Here is a 22,908-nt window from a genome sequence, read left to right on the forward strand (position 1 = left end):
ACCAACACAGTGAAGCTTCCAGCAGCTAAATATTTCCGTCAGGAGGTGGAGACCAAAAATGCAGCTAACAGGAAGTGAACATTATGTTAAATTCATTATATTAACTGAGTGGACGCAAACGTGTCTCTAAATGAGTGATAAATTTGCTCTGGACATATACATTAGCTTCTGCCTGTTAGCATGTTAGCAACTTTACCTTAAATGATTTCTCACAGTTCTAAAAAAAGGGAAACACAGAACTATAATGAGCCGAACTGCTGAGATGCAGCGGAATTTTGCAGTTAAATGCATGGATGTCCTTTTAATCTGAGGAACAACTCGATGGTATTGATTACGCTCAAATGAAGACAGCCAGATACTAAAAGCATCTTGATGCATTGGAGCTTTTATGCGAGGCCTTCTCTCCTCCTTTAGACCTGACTGAAATAAGGATAAGTTCAGATATGGATTCCACTCGGAGCAGAGAAACAGAAGCTTTTAGCTGCTCAGGGGGCGGAGCTTCTTCTTTTGTTTGCACCAGATCATAGTTCAGAAAACTTTGGACTGCACCTTTTGACCCTGACCTCCATCTGGTCCATGGGAGCCTTATCATGGCTGACCTGAGCTCTGACCCCAGCTGTGAGATGCAAAAAGCGGATTGGTTTGTTATTGTTCCAGATTGCTGTTGTGTACTGGTGGCAGATAAAAGCTTCCTCTGTGAATAATCCTCTAACTTTTGCTGTCAGGTCCTGTACATGATTTCTGATTCTTAACATTCTGTGAATGACTCTAAACTGGAATAAAGGTGCAGATAAACACTTTCTAACCTGCTCTTTCTTCATCAGGTTGATCTGGGAGTTGATCTAGTCAAAAGCAGCTCTTCTGTGACTCTATTATTATCATGTTAAGTGACTCCTCACTGCTGCTGCCACTCACCTGTCCAACGCTTTTATCAGCGTTTCCATTCACAACCTCAGTGCTCTGATAGTAAAAACACGTTCCCGGCCACAGCCTTTACAATAAAACGCATAACGTCGGTTGTTTTATCGTATCTCAGTGTTTCTGACAGGTTGAGAATAACTTGTGGTTCTGAGTGGTTCAGTTTGGAAGAGGAAGTTCTCGCTCAGGTTGTTTGCTGATGCTGCAGTTTAGAGATTTTCCCTGAAATGCCTCAAATGCAGATTCCTGGAAGAACTTATCGATGTTACCCTCAACGTCTTAGATGCATCAGTCGACAATAAAATTTACTGATGTTACCTTAAACATCTCAGTAGCATTGGTGGATGCTACATGCTGTCAAGATTCCCTGTAATGCCTCACATGAACATGACTGTTACATGCAAGAACTTATCGGTGCTCCCTAAACATCTCAGAAGCATTAATAGAAGCTATGATTTCCTGATGCTCCCTAAACCTCTTCGATGCATTAGAAGACGCTACACTTTCGCCTCCTGGTAGATATTAAGATAGCTCAACGGGTTAAACGGGTTCCCATGTACAGTCGTTTCCTGAAGCAGCGGCCCGGGTTCGATTCCCACTCACAGCCCTTTGCTGCATGTCTTCCTCCACTCTCCTCTGTCTCCTTTCCTGTCTGTCTCCACTGCAGCTATCAAATGAAAAATGCAAGAAGAAGAAAGGTTCCCTGAATGCCTCACATGCACACGACTGATAGATGCTAAGACTTCCCAGTGTTCCCTAAACCTCGCAGAGGCATCGGTAGACGCTATAATAATGTCAAAGATGCATTAGAAGACGCTACACTTTCACAAAGTTCCTGAATGCATCCCATGCATTAATAGACACTAGAGTTTACTACTGTTCTCTAAACCTTTGATTTGCAGATGTTCCATAAACAGGAAGCAGCTGTGCACAGAGAAGCTTCTAGTCTCCGCTCAGTAACTTATTGTTTGACCAAAAGCGTGTTAGTCTGAGTGAAATGTGATGTAATGTTGATCTCTCTCCAGTTAAATATTGGCTCCTGCTGGCAGATTTCTGGTGGCGTGTCGCACTCTGGAGCACAGCATGCTGTAATTTATTGGAACAAAACAAATGCAAATGAATACACAGACGGTTGAATGATGGCAAATTGAGCATCCAGCAGCACGACATCACTTACAGACATGCAGAATGCCAATAATTCATGCTCATCAAGTACTGAAAGCAACAGTAGAGCAATGAAATTCAAGCAAATAATAGCCTTAAAAGGAGCAGCCACAGCTAGCTGACGTAGCCTCCTTTCACAAAAGAAAAGAGTGATTTAAAGCAAGCTAACAGTCATAGAAGCAGCAGTTCACCCTGACCGTCAAACAGAACAACCCTTAACCACAGCCTGATTAACTGTTTACTCTTTAATCAACTGGTCTAAAATAAGCAGCTCAGACTGTGTCAGTTCAGCTCGTTGGTTTTTATTAGCAGCCAATGTTCTCTCAAATAATGTCACTCGCAATTTCGTTGATTTACTCAGAAAAACATCAACAGTCAGAACATGACGTCTGAAAGCAACAAGTGCATCGATTGAGCCTGCAACTCGGCAGGTTTTCTTCCAGCTTCAGTGCTTTGATTCTGGAAGGCTGATAATACAAACTGACAAAAAAACAATTATGCTGTAATTTTCTCGCAAAGCTGATACCTCATGAGCTGTGATTGCTTTTCTGTTCTGCACTCTTTGAGGTTTCGATTTGATCCGGAGAGCGATGTGGAAAAAAGATTCTGCATCTCATGATTGAAACTAACTGGCTGACTATGAATTACAGTGAAAACTACGTCTGGCTAAGCTGTAATCAATGAAATGCAAATATTCCGCCTGGAAACATATCGAAGAACAAAAGGTTATTTGTCAGGCTTTCTGCGCTGCGCTCACACCGATTATCCAGCTCGCTTCATTACACCTTTGTAACTTAACAAGCGTTAGAAGTGCCGACAATCGTCACAAGAGCTTTATTATTATTCACTGTTGACACGGCTATTCATAAAGACGTGCACGCTCACACCTGAACACTGAAGCCTCCAGCAGGAAGTGACAGAGAGTCTGGTTGCTTCTTTCTGCTCCAAAGAACCCAGTTTGTGTTTCACTACAGCAGATTAAAGTGCTGCTTCGCTAAAACAGATCACAGTCGCTGCTAATGGCTAAAACACCCAGAATGGTCTGACAACAGCAGCACAGCAGCAGACAGCGAGGACATGAGCATCCAGCTCTTTTCAGAAAGACAGAAATGAGTCAGAAGCAGCAGCACAAAGCCAGAATGCAAATGAGTGTTTCCATCCCTGTCAGATGTGAAACAGAAACCAGAGTCTTCCAGAAGGTGTTTACTTCTCAGAGTCTCAGTTCATCTCAGAGATAATCACAAAGCTCTCAGTGAGGTTAAGACAAAAAGGATTTACGCTGCAGAAGGATGAGGACCTTTTAACTCCACAATCCTGACAAGAGAGTCCTGAAACCATCGAGGGTTTGGCCTTATAGCGCTCTTTGTTTGGCCGGTGGCTGTTTCCAGAAGTGTTTGGCAAAGAGGATAAACCTACAGACATGGAGGAGCCAAGACTGCCGACAGCTCAAGCTCAACAGAAAGTAAACACGAAGAGATCCACAATGGAGCAGCCCCAGCTAGCTAACGTAGCTTAGCATTAGCAAGGAAACGCAATGGACTGAACTAAAATGTGATTAAAACCACACAAAAGGTCTAAAAATAGTTTACGTCTCTGAAAAATAAGGACCATTGAACTTGAGAAAAATGAAACTGAACCCTTAAAGTTGAGTATTTAGCTTCATATTGTGCATTTGTTTTGCTTGGTGGCTGTTTCATGAAGCCTTTTGGGATAAAGATAACCTGACAAACATGAATAAACACCAATAAATCATCTTCATTCTACTGACAGCCAGGAGATCTCCAACGGAGCAGCCACAGCTAGCTGACGTAGCTTAACATTAGCAAGGAAACATGTGCTAAAAGTAAATAAAAATACACAAAAATACCATTGTAATTTACTGTGCTGAACAATATGAAACGTCAGAATAGTGAAACTAAACTCTTCATTCTGAGTATTTCACTTTGTGTTGTTTCTTTGCTTCCACTGGTGGCTGTTTCAAGAGCTCTTTTGGGATAAAGATAACCTGACAAACATACATAAATACCAATAATTCATGTTCATTTTACTGAAAACCAAGAGATCTCCAACGGAGCAGCCACAGCTAGCTGATGTAGCTTAGCATTAGCAAGGAAACACAACTGAGTGAAGTAAAACATGCAAACAGGAAATTAAACCACATAAAGGACTAAAATAGTTTACTTTTCTGAAAGATAAGGACCATTAGAGCTCAGAAAAATGAAACTGAACCCTAAAAGCTGAGTATTTAGCTTCAAATTGTGTATTTGTTTTGACCAGTGGCTGTTTTGGGATAAAGGCAACATTAAAAACATGCATAAATACCAATAATTCATGTTCATTCTGCTGAAAAGCAGATCTCCAATAGAGCAGTCACAGCTAGCTGACGTAGCTTAGCATTAGCAATAAACACATCTGAGTGAACTAAAATGTGCTAAAAGTAAATAAAACCACACAAAAAGACAAAAATAATTTTTCTGAAAGATAAGGACCATCATAGTTCAGAAAAATGAAACTGAACCCTAAATATAGAGTTTTTAGCTTCAAATTTCCTCTTCTGAACCACTATTTTTGCTTCTAGAAGTTGTTTTCTGCATGAATAACCCCGACTCGATCATCACTGATGACACTACAACCTCAGCTCTTCCTGCACATAAACGTTCTTTCATCACAAACCTCCCACATGGTGTTGCTGCTTAAAATTCACCTCAGTATACGAGGCTTTATCAAATATGCATGCCCCCGTCCCCCTCCGCATCGCGCTCATCAATAGCTATCGACTGCCTCTAAAATAGCAATCCAAAGTCACCGCCGCTGAAATCTAACCTCCGGGTTTCTGTTGTTTACGTCAACGTGGCGGCGAGGCGACCGCTGCCATTTCTCATTAAGAACAACAACAGGAATGGCCTCTATTCCATTAGCGGAGATCTGGAGAGAAGAAGAAAGAAAAGAAGAAAAAGGAGAGACAAAAGAGGAATAAAGAGAAGAACAACAAAAGAGGCAGAAAGAGAAGAAGAACAACAAAAGAGGAAGAAAGAGAAGAATAAGAGACAAAAGAGGAAGAAGGAGGAGAAGAATAAGAGACAAAAGAGGAATAAAGAAAAGAAGAATAAGGAGAGACAAAAGAGGAATAAAGACAAGAACAACAAAAGAGTAAGAACGAGAAGAACAACAAAAGAGGAAGGATAAGAAAAAGGAGAGAAAAAGAGGAATAAAGAGAAGAAGCAGAAAAACAAAAAGGAATAAAGACAAGAATGAGAAGGAGAAACAAAAGAGGAACAAAGAGAAAAACAACAAAAGAGGAAGAACGAGAAGAATGACAAAAGAGGAATAAGGAGAATATGAATGACAACAAAAGAGGAATAAAGAGAAGAAGAACAACAAAAGAGGAAGAGAGAGAAGAAGAAGGAGGATAGACAAAAGAGGAATAAAGAGAATGAGATGAGAGTGGATAGACAGAGCAGATGAAGTGATGGAAGACAACGAGGGAGAGTTGGGTTGAGCAGCTTCTATTCTGAGGTTTCTCGTTCCTTTGAGGATCGCTGGTGTCACATTAAGATCCTCCGTTAGAGAATCTGAGCCGAGGCTTTGATGTTCTTTGTGAATACACAAACAGCTCTGTGACGACTGCCAACTCTACAGAAATATCTTTTTGTTCTCGATGCTCCGGCCTGCTAGGGACAACGTTCTCATCACAGAGAGCAGTGCAAACCGCTGAATAATTTAACTCACCTGTTCATATTTCATCACTGAATACATTAAATGGAATATTTTTCACTGAAACTCTGACAGACATGTTCCCGTCCAGCCCTCTGCTGTCCTTCTGCTGGCTGCGGTTTGTTCCTGTTTGGCAGCAACAGAGGTGGACAACATCTGCTGTCGGAAAATCACACATCAGCCGGGAAGTAGTGGACGTCACGACCGCTCAAAAGTTGCTCTACAATAAAGTTTCTCTATGATAAAGTTGCTCTATGATAAAGTTCCTCTATAATAAAGTTGCTCTATGAGAAAGTTGCTCTATGATAAAGTTGCTATATGATAAAGTTCCTCTATAATAAAGTTGCTCTATGATAAAGTTGCTCTATGATAAAGTTGCTATATGATAAAGTTCCTCTATAATAAAGTTGCTCTATGATAAAGTTGCTCTATGATAAAGTTGCTATATGATAAAGTTGCTCTATAATAAAGTTGCTCTATGATAAAGTTGCTCTGATAAAGTTGCTCTATAATAAAGTTGCTCTATGATAAAGTTGCTATATGATAAAGTTGCTCTATAATAAAGTTGCTCTATGATAAAGTTGCTCTATGATAAAGTTGCTCTATAATAAAGTTGCTCTATGATAAAGTTGCTCTATGATAAAGTTGCTATATGATAAAGTTGCTCTATAATAAAGTTGCTATATGATAAAGTTGCTCTGATAAAGTTGCTCTATAATAAAGTTGCTCTATGATAAAGTTACTATATGATAAAGTTGCTCTATAATAAAGTTGCTCTATGATAAAGTTGCTCTATGATAAAGTTGCTCTATAATAAAGTTGCTGTATGATAAAGTTGCTCTATGATAAAGTTGCTCTATAATAAAGTTGCTATATGATAAAGTTGCTCTGATAAAGTTACTCTATAATAAAGTTGCTCTATGATAAAGTTGCTCTATAATTAGTAGCATTAGAACACAGGAGTGATGGTTGCTGGAAATGTTCCTCTGTACCCCTATGGAGATATTCCATTAAAAATCAGACGTTTACAGCTAGAATAGTCATTTACCACATTAACTATGTCTACACTGGATTTATCACTTATTTAATGCTATCTTTCAATAATCAGGACGTTTCTACCAGACCCCAGAATGTTGAACACTACTGAATGTAGACGGAGGAAGAGTCTTGTTCTTGTGGTTGAAATCTGCTTCCCATCGAGATTTTAAATCTTCAAACCACTCTGGATATTAATTATGCAGGACTTCTTTTGTGGAAATATTAAAATATTCTGATGCAAGCAGGACCTGGAAACCCTCATTAATGAAGCATCGGATCGTCTGCTGGGTGGAACTCCAGTGGCTCCGAGCTTCAGGGCTTTGAGTTACAAACCAGACATAACTGGATAATTCCATTCATAATGACCAATAAAGATGCTTAAATCAACCGTTAGTTCTGGAATACAGAAAGGATCCATCCCAGTTCATCAGCTGCTGGAGGCTTCAGTCAGAAAACAGAACAAATGTACCGCCACTGTGTTCCGTCCTTCAATTTAAAGTCAACTAAACCTGACAGGAGTTCCCTCCAGAACCTCCTCAGAACATCTGGTTCTTCATCTCCAGTAACTTTATCAATGATCAGAGTTCTACCTTCAGACTGGAATGTGTCATTGGTATGTATTTATTTACAGAAGTCACAATCTCTCATCTATGGATACTCTGCAGTTTGTCGTCCCCAAAGTAAGATCTGAGCTGGACCAGAAAGCATTTAGGTTTTCTGTGTCTGATGCTTGGAATAAATTACAATCTGAGCTTAAACTTCAAGCCCTTGTTCCACTGAATGAGGTTAAAGTTCTGGTGAAATCCTGACAGTCTACTTGGTCTGTGTGCAAGTTTTAATGTTAATTTTATCTGCTGTTTACTGTTTTTAATGTGACCATGCTGCTGCCCTCTTGGCCAGGTCTCCCTTGTAAAGGAGATCTCTGATCTCAGTGGGACTAACCTGGTTAAATAAATGCTAAATAATAAAAGAAATATTTCCAGAGTTCCATAGAGGAGGGGCCAGATTTATCACTTTTTAATGGACTTTTTCAGAACTTCATCAGTCCAGCAGGTAGAACCATGACATCACAAAATCACCACAAAAAGACATAAAATGCCCTGAAAAATTCAAATATGCCAGGAAAACATGCCAAATCAGAAATTATAGGAGGAAAACATGCCAAATCAGAAATTATAGGAGGAAAACATGCCAAATCACCACAAAAAGTACCAAAATTACTGAAACATCACAAATCATAACACTGGTAATTTTGGCTCTTTTTGAAGTAATTTTGCAAGTTTTTTGTGCCACATTTGAATTTTGTCTCAATTTCCCCTGTTTTGTAGTAATTTTGGTACTTTTTGTGGTGATTTTCAGTGGAGTTTTTGTTGGCGTATTGGAAGCTTTCAGTGTGCTTGTGGCTCTTTTTTGGGTGATTTTGTGATGTCATGGTTCTATCTGCTGGACTGATGAAGTTCTGAAGCTCAGAAATGATGGAAAAAGTCCATTAAAGTGATAAATCTGAACCCAACTCTATGAAACTGGAAATATCCCCAGTCTGAAGGCAGAACTTCAGCTGGTTCTGAGGAGGTCATGGAGGAGGAACTGATTGACTTTCTATTAAATAATCCACTCTTGTTTGGAGACTTTTTTTAAAATACAAATTATTTGACTCTCCTCTCCGCGTTCTTGCACCATTTCAGGCCTTTTGTTCGACGGCTTTATGAATGGCGGCTCCATTATCGTTATCTCCGTCACTATGGACGCTTTCTGAGAGGTTCTGGCTCCAGCTTTGTGTTTCTGTCTCCATTTATTCCACACAATGGCAGTGGTTCTGACGGTTTGCTGTGGTCTGGAGGAGAATAAACCTCCAGAGTCAGAGTCTCCATCGTGAGGTCGGATCATCTGGACCAAAAACACCTCCTGGTCCATCCTGATTTAATACCGATGCAGAGGAGTCCAGAAAAAAAACAACTTTACATAAAAACACGAGAATGAAATAAACCAGCAGAGAAAGCTCCTGGTTGGTTCCTGTAGGAATAAACTGATCCACTTTAAAGTACAATAAATAGAATAAAGGAAGAAAAAATTATCTCCAGTCTAAAAAAACGTCCACATTTAAAGCCTGTTTTTTGATCAATGCTAAGTTATTCTTTGTAAATGTGCTCCATTTTTACTGTAATTAAATCAGCCAAAAACAGAGTCAAAGATTTTTTACTGATGCTATAAAGAACATTTATGAACATTTTTTATTGAGATATATATTAAAAATGGTAGTTTTACAGATGTTTCCTGTCATTTGGAATTACAGACAATATAAATAAAATAACAGAATAAAGGTCTAATAATTTACAAACTCTCTTAAAAAATCCAAAGCTAAATAAGAACAGGCCTGAACTGCAAATAATGCCCACTTATGTTTTATTATATTTAATATTTTTAATATTTTCTCATTTATTATTTTCTAATATATTTTATTTTTTAATATTTTTCATATTTAAAAGAAAAATTAAGTATTTTTCGGTGTGAAACGTCTTCTGCTCGTCTTAATAATCAATTTATGAAATGAAAACAGTTCATTTAACATATCTGCACATATTTCTGCTTCAATAAAGTTTATTTTCCATTTGTGGTGTTATTTAATCAATTAGAGGTTTTGTGATTAATTCATCACATTTTTGTCAAACATCAGTATTTGACCCAATAATCAAAGTTTTCAGTTCAGATAAATGTTGTTTGAGACTGAATGATGGATATTTATTCATTTGGAGGAACAGAGCAGATTAACTATCCACAAACATGAAGTTCAACAACAAAATGTTTGCTTCATTTCTATTTGTCTGCATTTTTCATCTGAGTACTGCAAACTACGTTATAGTCATTATATTCAGCATTTCAAGACTTTTATAAACTCCAGCCCTTTCCCTGTCTTCTCAAGTGGTCTATTATGGGATGGCTGCACCGTGAGCTGCTATCAGGACTGTCCTCGCTAACATCCGGAGCTCATTAGCATAAAGTCGTTTAATTTATGCTAATGAGGTGGTGAGTTAGGTGTTGTAGGTCCAGCAGCATCACACTGAGAGACGATCACCCAGAGTTTAGAGCAGCTTGTCTTTGGTCTCCATGACAACGGCCGTCCTTGAACCCGTCTCTCAGTAGGACCACCGGTTTAGAACAAAGACCAAAGACATCACCACCATCCTGTCACTGCTGGTATGTTTGGTCTGTAGAGGCCTTCAGACGTCGGTGTGTGATGAGTGAATTAACTCCAGATTATTAAACTGATCTGCTGAAAAACCTTCTGCTGATTCAGAACCACCTTCGTTTAACACTCCACTAAAAACAGGAGATAATTATGCAGAGCGTCATCGAGGCCTCTGATTATCTGGAACTCAGACTGATTCCTTACAGCTCTGGAAACCATGACCCGGTCTGAGTCACAGCTCAGCATTTAGCATTTAGCTTAGCATGACCGACCTGCCTCCTTTGTCATTCTGTTTCCCCTCAGAGCTAAACTTCTCCTCCATGTGGTGATTTTTTACAACATGCAGACCTTAAACACATCCGCCCACGCACTCAGAACACCACCCATCCAAGAGACCGATGAACGGGAACCCAGAAGCCGCCTCATCCGGCAATACTTCAGCTCCTAGCTTTAGCTTCTAGCCTTCCAACAGGAAGTCCTGCAGCAGAATGTGAGGCCACATGCGCCTCAACCACACCCAGAACCTCCACGTAGAGCCAGCAGCAGCAGGAGAACACTTACGGATGAGAGGCACGCTGGCGTTAGCCGTCCCTAGCTTGTTGGAGGCGACGCATGTGTAGTTCCCGTAGCGGTCCTCCGTCATGTTGGTCATGGTGAGGACGGATCTGGTGTTGAGGTTCTTGATCTCGATGCCCTGACCTTTGATAATCCTGAAAACACAACAAACCGAGTCTTTACTGATTATCTTTTATGTTCTGAGAGAAACAGATTATGGTTTTATCACATCAATATCCATTTATACTCATTTCAGGAACCAATCAGACATCAGATGGGAACTTGTCACCATGGTAACCCCTAAAAAAGCGAAGCTTCACAGATGGAGTGATTTTAACCAAAAACATGAAATTAGTCCTAAACCTGACTGACTGTTTCTAAACCAAACCAAACTATGAAAGAAAACAGAACCACAAAAATTTCAGCTTTCTAACTGGTATTTTTAAAATATTTTTTCTTCAGGAGTCATGCAGATTTTATCAGTTTTTTTGTTAAATTACAGATAATATTTAGTAAAATAACAGAATAAAGTTATAATAATAATTTACATACATCTTAAAAAAATTACACAAGCCTAAATTGCAAATAATGTCCACATGAATAACCTGTATTTTTATTTGAGATATTTTTAAATATTTTATTATTTTCATTTATAGTTATTTGTTCTTTTATAACACATGATAGGAACATCACAGCTTTGTTGTATTTAAATGAGCAGTAAATTTAAGGCTTTTTCTCTTATTTTCACATTTTTTTTTACCTTTAAATTATTCTACTGTTTTAAACATTTTCTTCTGGCCACTTTGCTGCAGATTTTCCATGGACTTTTATTTTTTGATTATTTTTTTAAGGGACTTTTTTCTACAGATGATTGATAGAAGCTCCGCCCCTGACACTGGCTGCACCTGATTGGACAAGAGCGTCACTAGTTTTGGATTTAAATTCGGACAAAGATGACGGCTGGTTTGGAATCTTCTACTTGTGTTTCTGAGAACATTTGATTTGAGAAATGAGCTGCTGAATCTGGAACTACGGTTGATTTAAAAGAACTCAACTTTAAACGAGGAGCAGGAAGCGTCTTTCTGGAAGCCTCCAGAATGAACCGATGGTGGCTTTTATAGACGATACGAGCAGATTTCCAACTAGACGTCTTTACTGCGATGCCATGTGAGAAAATAGGTAGATTTCAAACCAGGATCATGCCTCAGGATGCAGTTTATTGTCTCAGAACTCATCTTGTTGCTCCACACAAAGCTTGAATCCTGGTAACACAATTGTTTGTCGTTGGATCTTCAGATTGTTCGGTACTTCAGCGCCTCTCGAGCGGATCTATTTACTCCTTGGTCTGCCGCTCTGGAGGACCGATTTGAGTGAGGTGTGACCTGGAGGTGAAGCAGCTGGATGCCACTTGACATGCTGCTCATCGTTCTGCTGCAGGTGGTTTTCCATAAATCCTGTTCCAGTTGTGGCTGGCATCTGTGCTGACAAACCAACAAATGTTTGACTGTTTACTTCTGTGGCCGTGATGATCTTTAGCAGCCTGTAGAGATTAAAACCCGTTCCGTTAAAGGCATATGCTCTGCGTCCTGATGGTGGGATTACTGCGGCTGTTTGTTTTCATCTCTACAGTTTCCTCTTTGGCATCAGACTCCCTAAAAGCTCCCAGAGAGAAGACATGTTTCTATCTTGGCCTCGCTGCTCCTCCTGTGATCTCTGCTTTGGCAGACGCTCTATGTGTGACCTTATGTCCTGTAAATATCCACAAATCTGTTGTTCCTCCTCCCACGACGGCATCCTCTAATGTTATCTGATGATCTCGGCATGTGTCTTCTCTAGTTGCACATTAAACCAGATGAAGGTTCCCTCAACCTCATTTACATTCTGTCGATATTCTGACTTGAAATGTGCCATTTCGGACTCTAAATGTTCCCAAATGGCAATAAAATAAAATTGTTGGACCTTGAAAATAGAAAAAAAGGTGCCAAATTTTCAAATGAGGCAAATCTAGTGTCTCCATAAAGTTCCTGTCAGTGTATATCTATGGATGGATCCATGTTTCGACTAAAATCCAGTCTTTGGTCCACATTTCTCCAATCGTTGATGCTCTAACATCGGTAGAATCTGATGGTTAAAGTTTGAACAGACAAGGTTCCAGTTTTTAGATGTTTAGACTAAATGTTGATGTGGAACCATTGGTAGGAACCAGAACCTGGAGTTCACAGAGGTCTAGAAGTTCATAGAGGTCTAGGAGTTCATAGAGGTCTAGGGGTTCAAAGAGGTCTAGGTGTTCATAGAGGTTTAGGGGTTCATAGAGGTCTAGGTGTTCATAGAGGTCTAGATGTTCATAGAGGTCTGGATGTTCATGGAGGTCTAGGTGTTCATGGAGGTCTAGGTGTTCATAGAGGTCTAGATGTTCATAGAGGTCTGGATGTTCATGGAGGTCTAGGTGTTCATAGAGGTCTAGGTGTTCATAGAGGTCTAGATTTTCATAGACGTAAATATGTTCATAGAGGTCTAGGTGTTCATGGAGGTCTAGATGTTCATGGAGGTCTAGGTGTTCATGGAGGTCTAGGTGTTCATAGAGGTCTCGGTGTTCATAGAGGTCTAGGTGTTCATAGAGGTCTAGATGTTCATGGAGGTCTAGGTGTTCATAGAGGTCTAGGTGTTCATAGAGGTCTAGATGTTCATAGACGTAAATATGTTCATAGACGTAAATATGTTCATAGAGGTCTAGGTGTTCATAGAGGTCTAGGTGTTCATAGAGGTCTAGATGTTCATCGAGGTCTAGGTGTTCATAGAGGTCTAGGTGTTCATAGAGGTCTTGATGTTCATAAAGGTCTAGATGTTCATAGAGGTCTGGGTGTTCATAGAGGTCTAGGTGTTCATAGAGGTCTAGGTGTTCATAGAGGTCTAGGTCTTCATAGAGGTCTAGATGTTCATAGAGGTCTAGGTCTTCATAGAGGTCTAGATCTTGGTGGTAGATGTTCAGAGCTACTTCATGTTGATTCATGAGGACATTTAACAACATCTGAGGCTGATTTTACTGAATGTTCTCATGTAGCTCGATCTCTTTTTTTGAGGGTGACAATAGAAAACCTCCGTCTTCCTCCCAGCCCTCCACAGAAACACCCACCCACTCCCATTAAGGAGCGAGCATCAAGAGGAAGATCTGCTTGTCAGAACTGTCACAGCGTTTCCGAGCTGGAATGTTGTTTCTACATCGACACAGAGCCAAAAAAGGAGAAGCTTTTTATTCCACAGGAAGAGTTAAACGGAGGCTGTCCTGTTCTTAATGAGCGGGAAATGGAGAAATCAGCATTTAGCTAAGTACGAAGTCACAGAAAGAACAAGTCCTTGAATTAAGTCAAGACCAGAAGGATGCCAACTTGCCTCCTTAGCAATTTGAATAAATTGATTCCACCCCATAATTACAATTAGCACAGTGTGAGCTGATGATTGAAATTGTGCTCACCAGGAGTGGGTAAATGATGGGTAATGGGGGTAATTTGGTTTTTAAATTCAAGAACTGACACTTGAATCTCGACTGATTGATGTATGCATCGTGAGTGATTTAAGGCGGTCGGCAGCAAACGGTTTTATTAGGATGCGAGGTGAAGACGAGGCTGGAACATTTCTGAGCTTTCTCTCTGGAGGACGGAAAACAAACTGAACGTTTTCTATCAGGTAAAAGGATCGCCTAATATCTCATCCATTAGTGTCAGCAAGAAAGATGGAACTCCAGCTTTTAACACATCTGATGTTTGGTGTTTATTCTAACTGTGCTTCCATTGTTTTCAGCTGTTATAGCAGGAAAATGCTGCTGTTCTATTCCCAGATGTCCCAGACAGCCCTGATGGTGAACCAGTGAGTACAACAGGCTCAGTTTCTGTTTTTTCAGACACCAATATTTACTGATTTGTTATCTGGAACCCAAAATGAACAAATTTTATAAATAATTTTGGCAGAATTTTGAGCATTTCATGGGAATTTCTGAGGATTTTCGCCCGAAAAAGAATACAACATCACCAGAAATATTCTTCCAACAGCCAGTGATGTTTGGCGAGGCCACTGACAAAAGAGTTTCCAGCAGATCTAATTAAATCTGTCCAGCAGAGGCCAAAGTGTTGATTATTGGTCCTTGAAAATGGATAAAAAGGTGCAAATTATCAATCTAGCGTGGCATTGGGTCCCCAGAAAGTTTTGAGGCATTTAATCCTTGCTGAATTTGACATTGGTCCAGGTTTTTTAGCCATTTTGACTTCAAACCTGCCCAGAATTTTTCAGAATTGTCCGAAGTGATATAAAAAAATTATATTGTGTAATTAAAAGCCCTCGGAAATGGAAAAAAGGTACTAATTTTTAGAAAGATGTTGGTCAAGTGTCTCCATAAAGTCCCTGTAAGTGTATATCTGTGGATGGATCCATATTTCTACTAAAATCCAGTCTCTGGTCCACATTTCTCCAACTGTTGAGGCTCTAACATCAGTAGAATCTGATGGTTAAAGTTTGACCAGACAAGGTTCCAGATTTTAGATGTTTAGACTTTAAATCTCTCCAAACTGACTTTACTTGTGTTAAATGTGACACTAAATTGTCCAAAATGACACTAATATATAATTATTAGTTCTTTAAAGTGGAACAAAGCGCCAAATCTCACTGCAGCAAGAGTGCAGCCAGAACCAATGCAGCAATTTCTCAGTTCTGTCAGAATTCTTGATTTCGGTTCCAAAAAAAAGTAAGGTTGATGCTACAGGTACAGACCCGTACCCGTAGCATCTGTACTAGAGGTACGGACCCGTTAAGGTCACTGAAGAGCTGGCGCCGGTTAACTACTATTTGCTGCACATTACAGGCAGTTTATATGAATGACTTTGACGGCGAACATTGTATAATTTAACCAAAAATACACCGTCTCCTCTCACACTTTAGACATTGCAGTTTTTACGCTTTTAGACGCCGTATCTAAATTGTTTGAAGTCCAGTTCCTATTAATTAGTTTACCGCGTTCAGTGGTGGAAGCGGCTGACGAACTCCATTGCAAATGTTCCCATTTAATTTCGGACGCTAATTTACAAGATAAAGTTAAGGATGTCGAATATGAAACAAACACTCGTGAATGGTGAGGAGCAGCTCTTTAATTCGGCATGAATTAAAAAAAAACACAAACTCGATTTACTGTGATATTGTGAGATTTGTTTGTGGTGATGTAACTTAGCCATTCAACAGAGTCCGCTAACATTAAAGTGACTGTGACAGTGTCTGTGTTGACAGACGCAGAAAATACGTCAGGGTTTTGTTTAGGTTGTTAATATGTAATAGTCTGTCGCTACTTTTGAAGGTAAAAAAAATACTTGTAGTTTGCTGGCTGTTAGTTCCGCCATTTGTTTTGTTTGCTGTTTGTGCTTTATTAGAACAGGGTCACGTGAATAAAAAGTTTTGCTATTTTTAATAGTAGTGCCGATTTCAACCCCCAAATCACTGTCCGTGAAAAAGTCAGATAATGATATTTATAAGACATTATGCATGATAGAAAAGAGAACAGCAGATGACTGACATGACAGGCTCGGCACACAGATTCACCTCGAATCACGGAAGCGCCTTCATCACTCGGATTACCAAAACGGCTCATTAATATTTATGTACGTCAGATTACCAGCCAATCACAAAGCGCGTTCATCAGCCGGCTCATTAATATTCATGTACGTCTCATTAATATTTATAGTAAGGGAAAGTGCCGTATCCGTAGGCCACAGGCTACGGGTACGGGTCCGTATCTGTAGACACTACGAAAAAAAATCTCTCCTTCTCTCTCCTTCTCCTTCTCTCCTGCTCTCTGTGCTCACTTATGGCTGAATTCCACCTGAAAAGAACAGGCCATACTCTCACAATATGTGCAGTTAATCGTAGGCGTTTCTGTAAAATCACCTCTCACCTCCCTGACAGGTGAAATGTCTTCAAGAACCTCCAACAGAAGTCCAGCTGATTTCTTTATATATTAAAATGCAGCACATGTGAGCACAGAGAGCAGGAGAGAAGCTAACAAATGTTAAAGCTAAAGTTCCTCCTGTGTTCTGATATCTTTGTTGGGTGATAATGTGAGTCTCTCTCAGACTATTGAAGCTTTGGATCTTTGGAAATGTCTATATTTCAGCTGCTGCCATTGTCTAAAAAAAATGCAAGTAAATGTAGAACTTTAGCTTTAGCATCTGCTAGCTTCTGTCCTGCTCTCTGTGATCACTTATGGCTGAATTCCACCCAAAAAGAACTGGCCATATTTTCATATCATTTGCAGTTAATCATCAGAGTAATGGTAGAATTCAACTGGATTTCTCTTGGACGTTCTTGAAGATATTCATGAAGTCTTCAAGAACCTCTAAGGGAAGTCTAGTTGATTTCTTTATATATTAAATTGCAGCACATGTGAGCACAGAGAGCAGGAGAGAAGCTAATGGATGCTAAAGCTAAAGTTCTGTTCTGTGTTCTGACATCTTTGTTGTGTGATAATCTGAGTTTCTCCCAGAGTCTTGAAGCTCTTGACCTTTGTAAACGTCTTCTAAAACACTTCTGTGTTGCTTCTAGTACCATTTTTCCGCCTGGACTCACCGTTTCTCGCCCTTGTACCACTCGAATGTTGGCCAAGGAACGGCGGCAGCTTCACACCTGAGCAGAGCCGTGCGACCCAGACCGACTCCATGGCTTTTGGTTTCATGGATGGACGGAGCAACTGCAGAGAAAACAAAGACATTGAACACGTTAGCGAGAAACCAGAGCAGATCTGCGATGTTTAGCGTCCACTCAGAATCTGGGGAATGAAACGAATGCACGCTGATAAATGGCTTTATGGAAGTTCAGAGACTGAATGGAGGAGGCAGATTCTCCTTTCATGGGCTGTAAATCTCTGTCTGGTGTCATGAAGGCGGTTTCTAAAGCAACACGCTGCTTCTGTACCTGGAGGATTTATTCTGCTGGCAGCTCGGCCCTGAAGGAAACTAAAGAACCCGCTTTGAATGGACAACAAGAAAATACAGGCACTCTCAGCACTTCTTTAAAAGCTATCCTTGTTATAATTGTAGTTAAACTGGTCTGGACTGAGCTGAATGTGTGTTTACCACTGATTCTGTGTTAAGAACGAAGCAGGAACCACTCTCAGCCTAACAGTGAAAAAACCTGACTTACGGTAAAACTCTGGACGTCTGACGTTCACTACCAGCTGCTTTAGTCTGTTTCTGATTAAAAGAACATGAAACCTGGAGGAAGTTCAAGTTCAGCTGCAGAGAATCAACTAAAAGTGAAATCTGGTGTTTCTGTTGGTGACAATCAGCTTTTAGAGGCGACCCGACAAATAGCTGCAAACATTTATTCCACCTGCATCTGAAACACCTCAGCATGGATCCATCAACCATCACGCTCTACCGACAGCAAACAGAGAAATCCATCAGTGAACGTTTCCACAGAACACAGGCGTGTTTGGATTCCAGGTGTGTAGGAGGAACAACGTGCTGCATGAGATGGAATCAGCTCAATATACACTGTAAAAAACTAAAAAAAACAAACTGGTGCCAATCTGGAAGTAAAGGGGCCAGAAAAAAAGTGTAAAAAAAAAAAACCCCTGTAGGGTAGGAAACAAGAAAAGCACTCAGAGTGCAGTCCTCTTTCAAGGCTCTCAGTCGTATCATTTCCAACGGGGGTTCTAGAAGTGTTGGTTCCGGTTCCATGCTGGGGGTTCTAGAAGTGTTGGCTCCATGCTGGGGGTTCTAGAAGTGTTGGTTCCATGCTGGGGGTTCTAGAAGTGTTGGTTCCGGTTCCATGCTGGGGGTTCTAGAAGTGTTGGTTCCGGTTCCATGCTGGGGGTTCTAGAAGTGTTGGTTCCATGCTGGGGGTTCTAGAAGTGTTGGTTCCATGCTGGGGGTTCTAGAAGTGTTGGTTCCGGTTCCATGCTGGGGGTTCTAGAAGTGTTGGCTCCATGCTGGGGGTTCTAGACTTGTTCATAAACTGTTCAAACTTTGTGATTTAGTGGCTGACTGATGTTTTTCTCTGAAAACTGATAGATTTTTGCTAATAAAAATGTTGGTGTGAAAATTTAAAAACGTCTCATTTAATTTCTAATGAAGTAAGCTTAATAAGAAGAAATAAAAAAAACAAGCTTTCAAGTGGGGAAGAAAGTTCTGTCACTGGTAGACTTTCATAAATACTCGACCAGTCTGTAGTCTGGACACACCTTCTCTTTCATCCATCCATCCATCCATCCTCTATCCACCGCTTTATCCTCACTAGGGTCATGGGGGGTGCTGGAGTCTATCCCAGCTGACTCGGTGAAGGCAGGGGACACCCTGGACAGGTCACCAGTCTGTCACAGGGCTACATATACAGACACACAATCACACTCACATTCACACCTACGGACAATTTAGAGTAACCAATTAACCTCAGCATGTTTTTGGACTGTGGGAGGAAGCCGGAGTACCCGGAGAAAACCCACGCATGTACAGGGAGAACATGCAAACTCCATGCAGAAAGATCCCAGGGCGGGATTTGAACCGGGGATCTTCTTGCTGCAAGGCCAAAGTGCTAACCACTACGCCTCTGTGCAGCCCCCCTTCTCCTTCAGTGGTTTTTATTTAATTACTTTCTACATACTAGATAATACTAATACTGAAGACATCAAAACGATAAAAGAACACAGATGGAATTCTGTTGTAAACCAGACAGAGTGCAGCGTTTAACAGATCAGCTGCACAATACGGCAAGAAAAGGAAACGAAGGAGGAAAGAGCAGCAGAAATATGAGCCAAAAACACATATGACAGAATGGATGCTGGATCAGAGAAGCTCCTAGAGAAGCTCCTAATCCTCCACTGCTGTCGCTGTGACACTTCATCGATTCTGAAAGCAGCCAGCGAACTGCTGTCCTGCTCTACAGATACCTGCACACCAGGACCAATCAGGTGTGTCCATACCTGAAGCGTCACACTGACAGACTCGTAAACACCAACATCGTCTTCTGTCTCGTTTTTGTCATCTTATGTCTTCTGTCTTAGATATGGACGTTACATTTTTTAGGTTTAACATATAAATTAATCATTTTCCTGAGATTTCACTGGATATTGTGTCTAATTTAACAAAATAGAACAATATGTAAAATGTAAAATAACAGTTGATATGTTTCCAAATTATCCTCCAGAACCTCTGATATATTTTAATAATATCTATAATATCCTCCAGTTTGGATCTGATAAGACGGATCACAGCCATAAATCCAGTCCAGCCAATAATTCCAGCTTCTGCCACATTTTCCATCATCATATATTTCTACGTTGTTATATATTATTATGATATTTTATTATAATATTATTATGAATTTTGTAGCGCAGCATCATAAATCAGACCACTGAAGTCCTGATAGTCGATAATTCGGGTAATTTAGAGCGAGGAGACGCTGCAGGAAATCATCAAACAGGTGGAGGACAAAGTTTGTCCACGAATAACAGCAGAAGAATGAGATGACCAGGAGACAAATGGAGAGAGGAAGGTCCATCCCAGTCTATCCTCTGTTACATCTGGATTATGTCCTCTGTTACATCTGGATTGTGTCCTCTGTTACATCTGGATTATGTCCTCTGTTACATCTGGATTATGTCCTCTGTTACATCTGGATTATGTCCTCTGTTACATCTGGATTGTGTCCTCTGTTACATCTGGATTATGTCCTCTGTTACATCTGGATTATGTCCTCTCTTACATCTGGATTATGTCTTCTGTTACATCTGGATTATGTCCTCTGTTACATCTGGATTATGTCTTCCGCTATATCTGGATTATGTCCTCTGTTACATCTGGATTATGTCCTCCGTTACATCTGGATTGTGTCCTCTGTTACATCTGGATTATGTCCTCTGTTACATCTGGATTATGTCCTCTGTTACATCTGGATTATGTCCTCCGCTATATCTGGATTATGTCCTCCTCTATATCTGGATTATGTCCTCTGTACATCTGGATTATGTCCTCTGTTACATCTGGATTATGTCCTCCACTATATCTGGATTATGTCCTCTATATATCTGGATTGTGTCCTCCGTTACATCTGGATTATGTCCTCTGTTACATCTGGATTATGTCCTCCACTATATCTGGATTATGTCCTCTGTTACATCTGGATTATGTCCTCTGTTACATCTGGATTGTGTCCTCCGTTACATCTGGATTATGTCCTCTGTTACATCTGGATTATGTCCTCTGTTACATCTGGATTGTGTCCTCTGTTACATCTGGATTATGTCCTCCGTTACATCTGGATTGTGTCCTCTGTTACATCTGGATTATGTCCTCTGTTACATCTGGATTGTGTCCTCTGTTACATCTGGATTATGTCCTCTGTTACATCTGGATTATGTCCTCTCTTACATCTGGATTATGTCCTCTGTTACATCTGGATTATGTCCTCTCTTACATCTGGATTATGTCCTCTGTTACATCTGGATTGTGTCCTCCGTTACATCTGGATTATGTCCTCTGTTACATCTGGATGATTAATTAGAGACTATTGATGATTAATTGGAAACTATTTTTGATTAATTGGAGACTATTGATGATCAGTTTGATTCTATTGGTGATTAATTGTTGCTGTTGGAGACTGAAATGATTTATTTAGCTCTATACGACTGTTTTCCAGGAGGAACCACAGAGACGCAGCTTTTTAATTAAAAGATCAATTAATAAGGCAGCCTCTACAGCCAGATTTGAAAATGAGTTTTCATTGCAATTAAGGAATGGACTCATCAGAGCGCGACTCCTTCCATCTGCAGCTTCATTCTGAAGCTTTTTTTTCTTCTCTTTTTGTCGCTCAGGAGCATTTCTGCTGCCAAGATTTATTAATTCATTAAGATTTCCATTCAGGGAACATTGTGCTCCTTCTCTGTAGACAATAGGAGGCGTAGAAATGGCAGCTGAGAGCTCCGGGGGTTTATTGTCTGGATTTAAACGGCTGCAGGTAAAGAATCCACCGATAGAGGTTCGGATGGAGACAAAGAAGAACGAATCCACCAACACAGTTCAATAAATCCTCTTTGTACAGACAATATTACAATTTACAGAACAGATATCCACTCAGATACCAGGAAAAAATATTAATTTATGTATTGACTGTAATTAATAAATAAATATATCAATAAACATTTAAAATCTCTCAACAAAACTGCATAAAATATCTGTTTTAAATAAACTGTATAAAATGTGTCTTTTAGCAAAGAGAAATTAAATGTTTTACAGTGTTTTACTGTAAGGCATTTATTTATTTATTTATTTTATTATTTTCAAATTCATTTTAATTTTGTAATTTTTCCTTATTTGTTAAATTACAGATAATATTGTGTAAAATCACAAGAAAAGCATTAATTTAAAATGCATGCAAAAAATAAATAATACCAAATACGGTCCACATCAAAATTCTGTCTTTAAAAAGGAAATTCATTATTTACAGAGTATGACTGGTATTTTTTTTGGATCTTGTAATTTATTTTTAACTTGAGTATTTTTCCTGTTTTGTTAAATTACAGATAATTAGTGGGATACTACTAATTTTTGAAAGAAAAAATGTATCAGAATGTTATAATATCCATGGTAAACTTGAAAAGATCCTGGTTGAGCTGCTGTTTCTCCTGTTTCATCTCTCGTTTCTCTCAATGGTCCGACTCTAGACTCTCAGCCAGCAGCTACTGGACGACTTTCTGGAGTTTCTGGAGTTTCTGGAGGTTCTCGAGTTTGTGGAGTCTGTGGAGTTTCTAGTGTTTCTGTCTATTGTATTATTATATTGTCTAGTAATAAGTCCACTAGTGTTGTTTGTCATTGACTCAGTGTTGTCTTCTTATGTTATTTGAGGACAGGTTTCTCTTGAGAATGAGACCCAGTGTCTCAATGAGATTACCTGTATAAATAAAGGCTAAATAAGAAAAATCTATCTATCCATCCATCCATCCATCCATCTATCATTTGCAAATTTGTATGCTTATGTAATATGGTTTAATCTCATTTCTGACAGAATAACTGGAATAAACCTCATGCTGGGAGATGAAGATCTAAACCAGCAGGTAGAAGAATCTCAGCAGGAAGATAAGCTTCAGCTCCGCCTCCTGGACGGTTAATAAGTCATTAAATTAACAATCAAAGCTGATTTTTCAAAAATATTATATACATGTCTGTATTATTCTTTGTTTGTTGTTTTGTTCATTTTCTTCTATATTTGTGTGTATCTGTTATTACTATTATATTTTTGTTGTGCTTGATTTTGATTTTTTGCATAATTTTTCTGCATTTGTGTTCATATACACACACACA

General features: G+C 39.6%; 1 protein-coding gene and 1 long non-coding RNA gene across 6 annotated transcripts in view; one reads left to right on the plus strand and one right to left on the minus strand.

Annotated features, from left to right (window-relative positions):
* LOC110965491 (neuronal growth regulator 1-like) overlaps positions 1-22,908 on the minus strand; it is a 667,889-nt gene that overhangs the window by 124,573 nt on the left and 520,408 nt on the right. For all 5 annotated transcript variants that reach the window (XM_051947044.1, XM_051947042.1, XM_051947041.1 and 2 more), the window contains exons 5-6: positions 17,180-17,300; positions 10,583-10,731 (exon numbers count right to left, since the gene is read on the minus strand). In XM_051947044.1, the coding sequence (XP_051803004.1) occupies positions 10,583-10,731; positions 17,180-17,300 (270 nt within the window). The remainder of the gene's footprint in view (positions 1-10,582; positions 10,732-17,179; positions 17,301-22,908) is intronic.
* Positions 13,076-17,272, plus strand: LOC127533603 (uncharacterized). Its single transcript, XR_007941366.1, has 3 exons — positions 13,076-14,260; positions 14,375-14,440; positions 17,156-17,272. It is a non-coding gene; the product is annotated as an uncharacterized LOC127533603 (long non-coding RNA).

The sequence above is a fragment of the Acanthochromis polyacanthus genome, chromosome 4, assembly GCF_021347895.1.
Source record: "Acanthochromis polyacanthus isolate Apoly-LR-REF ecotype Palm Island chromosome 4, KAUST_Apoly_ChrSc, whole genome shotgun sequence".
Classification (NCBI taxonomy): Eukaryota; Metazoa; Chordata; class Actinopteri; family Pomacentridae; genus Acanthochromis; species Acanthochromis polyacanthus.